This window comes from Saccoglossus kowalevskii, chromosome 20 (assembly GCF_978046115.1).
Source record: "Saccoglossus kowalevskii chromosome 20, keSacKowa6.1, whole genome shotgun sequence".
NCBI classification, from domain to species: domain Eukaryota; kingdom Metazoa; phylum Hemichordata; class Enteropneusta; family Harrimaniidae; genus Saccoglossus; species Saccoglossus kowalevskii.
The window spans coordinates 26,928,557-26,935,607 of NC_140660.1; the positions used below are offsets into that span (position 1 = coordinate 26,928,557).

General features: G+C 35.6%; 1 protein-coding gene across 1 annotated transcript in view; it reads right to left on the bottom strand.

The window, feature by feature from the left end:
- Positions 1 to 3,656, bottom strand: part of LOC102808051 (atos homolog protein A-like) — a 30,902-nt gene extending 27,246 nt beyond the window's left edge. Inside the window, exon 1 of the mRNA XM_085494223.1 lies at positions 3,459 to 3,656. Within this exon, the coding sequence (XP_085350349.1) occupies positions 3,459 to 3,474 (16 nt within the window). The 5' untranslated portion in view covers positions 3,475 to 3,656. The remainder of the gene's footprint in view (positions 1 to 3,458) is intronic.
- Positions 3,657 to 7,051: the final 3,395 nt, after the last annotated feature.

Here is a 7,051-nt window from a genome sequence, read left to right on the forward strand (position 1 = left end):
CATTTCCAATGCTATTTTTTTTTACAACCACTGAGACCTGACTATTCCATTCCATACTTTTGTAATAAAGCATTCTATTCTATTCTAAAAGACTATTCTATTCTATTCTATTCTATTTTACTCTATTCTATATCTGAGTAACATTGAGATTATGTGGACCCATGTACCAAGACTGTAAACCCATTTCCAATGCTATTTTTTTTTACAACCACTGAGACCTGACTATTCCATTCCATACTTTTGTAATAAAGCATTCTATTCTATTCTAAAAGACTATTCTATTCTATTCTATTTTACTCTATTCTATATCTGAGTAACATTGAGATTATGTGGACCCATGTACCAAGACTGTAAACCCATTTCCAATGCTATTTTTTTTACAACCACTGAGACCTAACTATTCCATTCCATACTTTTGTAATAAAGCATTCTATTCTATTCTAAAAGACTATTCTATTCTATTCTATTCTACTCTATTCTATATCTGAGTAACATTGAGATTATGTGGGCCCATGTACCAAGACTGTAAACCCATTTCCAATGCTATTCATTTTTACAACCACTGAGACTTGACGGAAAGAGTTCCTTTTGTACCCCCATCCCTAACCCTACCCTCCAGCACTCCCCATTTAATTGTACATGTCCCTTCTAAAGACATCTATAGTTATACACAAATGAATTAGGAGTGTTAGGATTAGGATTAGTGGGTTCAAAAGGGAACTCTTTCCGACCTGACTATTCCATGTGTTTGAATTTTTGAACGGATTGGATAGATCAGAAGAAGAAGACAAAAGATTTTTTCCCTAGCGTAGGGAAAACAGAGGTGTTAATCCTCAATGGCAAGGTTTGGGGGATCGTGACATAGCTTTGTCTTTGAGAATGGTCACTGTTTCTTTCTGCATTGTGAGTATTTATTGTTTTATTTTTCCCAATATATCTTCAGTATCCATATATAGTATAAATTCCTGAATATTATAAAATTTGTATTAGCTACGACTTCTATTAACTTTTTCACCACTAGTTCCCTCTTTTCATCACAAAATAGTTTCGTTTATAGTCTACACTTTCCTTCAGAAGATTAGAACAAAAATAGCAAATTTTTTTTTGGAGTAAAAACTGAAAATTTATTCAAATTTTGTCTATTAGCTTTGAAATTAGGGTTCATTTCAAGAAATATTGAAGCATATAAGAAAATAGAGCCGAAAAATGTGTGCGAAAAAGTCTTGTGGTAAAAAGATTAAAATAGTACAAAACAAAGTATGAGGAAAAAGTTATTTTTGTACCCCACTCCAAACTCTGACATAACCCTTGCCCTCCAGCACTAACCAATTTATTAGTACTGGGGTACACCTGATTATTAACAGGGAGCACATACAATTTAAAATATCTTGTATCAATTTAATTGGAGGGGCTTAGAGATGGGGATGGGGGTTACAAAAAAATCTTTCCATATATTCAAGGAGCTAAAAAAAGAAACAACTCTATAATTGTACATTTTTGTAATTTGTTTAATAACATGGCATCTATAATCACTAACATTGGCCTGACCTGTCTTTTAATTAACCCTCTTTGTACACAGTACAGTGGACAGAAAAAGTGCACCCCATGCTTTAAATGGTTTAACCCTCATGAATAATTAATGATGTTTACAGGTCAAATTCTATGCATACAAACACTGCTGTGATGAGACATAAAGGCAAGACACTATCCTGCTATGTAACACATGGGTTATGTAATCTACTCAGAAAGCAGCAAAGTCCAAGAACCCTGGCTTAGGGGTCATAGGTCAAATTTCTACACAAGTAACTTTAGACCTTAGAAACTCTTTCTAAGGTCTATGTAGTAACCAAGACCTAAATTACCTTACAATTGCAATGGGCAGTGTATGGTTGTATACAAAAACAGGATGTAATCAACAGCCTTTGTGCTATATTCAGTTCCCACCCTAGCAACAACTGTTGCTATACTGTCATGTAAATCTAAATGTTTCATATGGGTACATATGTATATTCAACAAGTCTGAAATTACATTAAATTGTTAGAATTTTTATTTTTTATTTTTCCCGTTGACAATTCATCTGCCTTGTGGTTTTGAATAATATACTCCCATTCATTTATCTACTCATATTGTCAAAGTTGTAACAAATACTACGTATTACCATGGAAATCTATTTTACCTTCATGATCTCCCAAACACAAATAGCTACAAGTATTTTAAAATTGCTGGCAGTGCTTCAGTAATTGCGGAAACAATTCCCATTGAATTTCTTTTCTTCTTTTTCAAGTTTCTATTGCAATTAGCATATCACAGAGAAGTGAGAAGCAACCACCACATACCAACCATACTTTAAGCCTCATCATAAAGTGTCTATGTAACCATGGAGGTATAATAATAATTTTTAATAATTTATCAACCCTTACACACACACACCCCGGAGGGATTGGCAATGGTTACAAAAGTTTAAGAAGGAATACAAGGTTACAAAAAAGTAAATAGATAAAATAAAACAAACTAAGCTAATACATTACAGATGTAACATTATAAATACAGCTAATTACAATTCCATTTACTTTAAAAATAATAATTTTAAATTTATCAAAACTTCATATTTTTTTGAGTGACTCGTAACGAAACTGCATGTATCCTGAAACAAGTTTCAAACTAACCGATGACTAAACAGTCACCAAAACCCCGCCCTGACTTGATCCGAGTTTCACGAGTCTACGAGTACAAACAGCTGGTGGTGTTAACGCCGTGAATGAAACGTTTCTATTGCCAAATTAAAGTAGAACCGTCGCTTTCTTTACAGCTGTTGGGCAACAGTAGACGCTTTTGTTGACCGACTTTGAATAAAAATTAACTTCAAAAGAAAATGATAAAAACATACATAAATGGATTATCTTTAATTATCCATGTGAAGAACGTGCTAACCTTGACTTCGGAATACCAGGTCATGTATGTTTTTACGTATTCTGGCAACGGAAGAATCTAATTAAAACACTAGGACAAAAGCAGTAAAATAAGACGGCGTTTTTAATTGGTTGCTATACAGGTTTTAGTTTGTCGCCCGTATGCTTGGGAATGCCGATTTGACCGATAATATTTCGGGCACAACATTTTTCAAAGGACTGATTATTATCGGAAATTCATGAAATGCCACGTATTCGTGAGCAGTCGTAAACTTGGTGAACACGGACAGGAACTGACGACAAAAAAGGGTTCCTCAAAACGATATAGGATTACTGTCTACGTGGGTGAAAAAAAAAAAAAAAAAAAAAAAAAATAGAGTCACGCAAAGGTGTAGACCAGACGCTGTAAGTGCTGAAAGTCAACCGGGAGGAAAAGCACATTAACTACGTGAGAATTTCGTTGTACAGAAACACCAGACTGTTTTTTGTCAGAGTGACCCGAAAAAAAAAATAGTCAACAAGACACAACAACTCGAATTACAACCTACCGGCATCTGGCTTCATTGCGAATTCTCACAACAAATATCTGGAATTCTTGGCTATAGTCGGGTAAAGCAGATGTCCACTATCACATCTGGTCCCATTCTTGAGCCGGTACGGGCAAACAACTTCAGCATTTCGATAAAATTACGGGAGCCCCACTGATCAATGGAAATGACGTTGTTGTGTTAATCACTTGGTCACGTGACAATCAGCTGTTCGTGTTAAGGGTCACCAGCTGATTGCTGCGTCATTTACTAGTATTTGACGTCTGCTGTCAGAATACACACGCATATCAAGAAAACTAGTTAACTATTAAAAAAAAAGTTTTAATCTGACAAAAAAAAAAATGCAAAACTCATCTACATGTATTTCATAAAATAATGAGACCGACCGACTCAGTCAGCTGCTTCTGCTTTGGTTATACCATTATTTGTTTGTGTAAATTGGGAGGGATTTATGCCGATGTCATTTTTGTATATTTAAAATTAGTAAATTCATTGTGGCATTCATATTATTTCAAAATATGTTGTTAAAATGAGACCATTGCATCTATTCAGCATTTGTTTTTTTCAGACTCAACAACTCCCATCAAATTAATGGTACGGTCTTTGTAGGAGTCGAACATTTGAAATCGTGGGGGGGGGGGGCAATTTTTTTCGCAGTGTTTTGTCTTCAATTTTTTATTTTTCTTGATTGCGACCATATTTTAACTCTGCAAGACCTGTCTTGCATTTTTGTCTCCATTCCAACAAGCCACCCCCATGATTACAAATAGTCGCCCCCTCTAGTGGGCAACACAGTGAATGCATCTGTCACAGTGCTTTGACGACGTGGACTGCCTTCAAGTGAACAGATCCTTTTACAATACAGAATAAACGGGTCAACTGTTGAGCAATGTTCACTCAATTGGTTCAGTAAGTATACACAAACGGTGTATTGTTGCTGAGTTCAATTAAACCAGGCTGCCAGTCAGGGACGTACCAGTGTCCATTGTTGGGATTGTTGCTGAGTTCAATTAAACCAGGCTGCCAGTCAGGGACGTACCAGTGTCCATTGTTGGGATTGTTGCCGAGTTCAATTAAACCAGGCTGCCAGTCAGGGACGTACCAGTGTCCATTGTTGGGATTGTTGCTGAGTTCAATTAAACCAGGCTGCCAGTCAGGGACGTACCAGTGTCCATTGTTGGGATTGTTGCTGAGTTCAATTAAACCAGGCTGCCAGTCAGGGACGTACCAGTGTCCATTGTTGGGATTGTTGCCGAGTTCAATTAAACCAGGCTGCCAGTCAGGGACGTACCAGTGTCCATTGTTGGGATTGTTGCTGAGTTCAATTAAACCAGGCTGCCAGTCAGGGACGTACCAGTGTCCATTGTTGGGATTGTTGCCGAGTTCAATTAAACCAGGCTGCCAGTCAGGGACGTACCAGTGTCCATTGTTGGGTTTTTAAAGAAACAAAACACTTCTTAATACTTTGCTTTTTCATACATTTATTTTTTGAATGTTTGATAACTGAAAAAAAATTAAATAATTTTATAAAAAAAAAAAACGAAAAAAAAAAAGATCTTCTAAAAGAATAAGTGTTTTAACCCCCCTCCCTTTATTATCATTGCCCAGCCCTGGATACAACAAGCATGTTCAAGGATTTAGAGACGACGTCAAAAGATCGATGTCGGATAAAAAACTTATTTCCTTTAGTTTGGGGGTGGGGGGTTTTGACCTCAAAAAGTTTCCATCCTACAAAAACGATTTTATTTTTTAATGAAGTCAAAACAATCTTGAAGTATTTGTTGTTCGTTTTTGTTCTATCCAATCATGGACAGAAATAACCGAAAAGGGAAAAAAACAGAAAAAACTATCAATTTGTATTTAATGGTGAATGTAGTCTGACGCCATGACCAATATTTATCAATTAAGTTTCAGTGGGGGGTAGGGGGTTTGGAAAAAAACTAAAGGAATTAAGTTTTTTATCCGACATCGATCTTTTGATGTCGTCCCTTAAGACCCTGGATATGCAAATATCCAGCTACACAGCAGCAGTCCTAACAAAGGCATACTATATTTGCTTATTAATACTTATGCATTATGTAAATTACAGAGATTTCTCCATGGTCGGTCAAAATTGATTTTTTTGAGTCAGTGTTGTGTTATATCTACAATTTGATTCATTTAATTAAAAATACAAATTGTGTCGCTATCAAATTGTCAAACTGCACATAGTGTTGCTGTACCTGTAATAATTCAATATATTGTATGTAAAAACAGCTTAATTTTTTGCCTTGAAAAATTATTATTAATATTAATAACTTTATTGCATTTTTAGAAAAACAATGTTTCTATCAGTTAATAGCAATAAAGATTAGTTGTCATAACTACTACTACAAAAAGAAAGTTAACGTAGTTGTTATTGGGATAAAACAAGTGTTACATATCAAATGGCATTTTCATTGCTTGATTGAAATGCGTTATAAATATAGTTGCCAATCTTTTTTATTATTACATCATCTTTTGAAGTCGTCAAGCAATTAAATTTCTGGAGATCATCCCGTTATGTGTCCATTTTCCAAATTCTGAGTGTATATTTTGTAGTCAATCTGAGAATGGCTTTAACAACTCGTTATGTTTTTTACACTGTATATGTAGAAAGACAGACTGGTATAGATATTCATGCAAAAACCTAAATACATTCAGAAAATAGGATTGCATATAGTAATTATTCAAAAAAAAACGATCGATTGAACTCGCTGAGAACTGAAATGATCGATGGATGGACCTCGCTGAGAACTGAAATGATCGATGGATGGACCTCGCTGAAAACTGAAGTGATCAATGGAACTCGCTGAAAACTGAAGTGATCGATGGAACTCGCTGAAAACTGAAGTGATCGATGGAACTCGCTGAAAACTGAAGTGTTCGATGGAACTCGCTGAAAACTGAAGCGATCGATGGAACGCGCTGAAAACTGAAGCGATAGATGGAACTCGCTGAAAACTGAAACAATCGATCGATGGATGGACCTTGCTAAAAACTGCTGTGACATTTCCCACATTCAAGCGTAGATGTGTGAATAAAGTAGTCTTTTAAAATAGTACTGTAAAATCTGTATTAGAAGCCGCGACTTCTATTAAAATGTTACAATGCAACAGAGGGGTTGCGGCTTCTATTAGAGCATCCACACATATGAGAAATGATGAATTTTTGGTTCTCAATTGTTCAAAAAGAATGGGTGCGACTTCTATTAGGGTAGATTCTTTTTTTTTTACCAGTATATTTTTTTTAGATGAAAGTTAGTCTGGGGACGCTATGGAAATCCTATGATCACAATCGAGGGCTTGGAATGTGCTCGTCCTTCCCATGTGTTGAGAGGGATTCACCAGATACAGGTTTTTTTTATTCATCCTTGACTGTCTATAACAGTGGATATTGTGCATGCTTCTGCAAAGTATATGGAAGCTACACAGATTTACTTTTGCCTTCATTGTTCTCCTTAGCATTTGTTGTTTTGTTGTTTATGTTGATGAAGTGAAGAGGTCACACAGAATCCAATAATGTAATTATTCATGTATGGAAAAGACCCCCCCCCCAAAAAAAAACAAAAACAA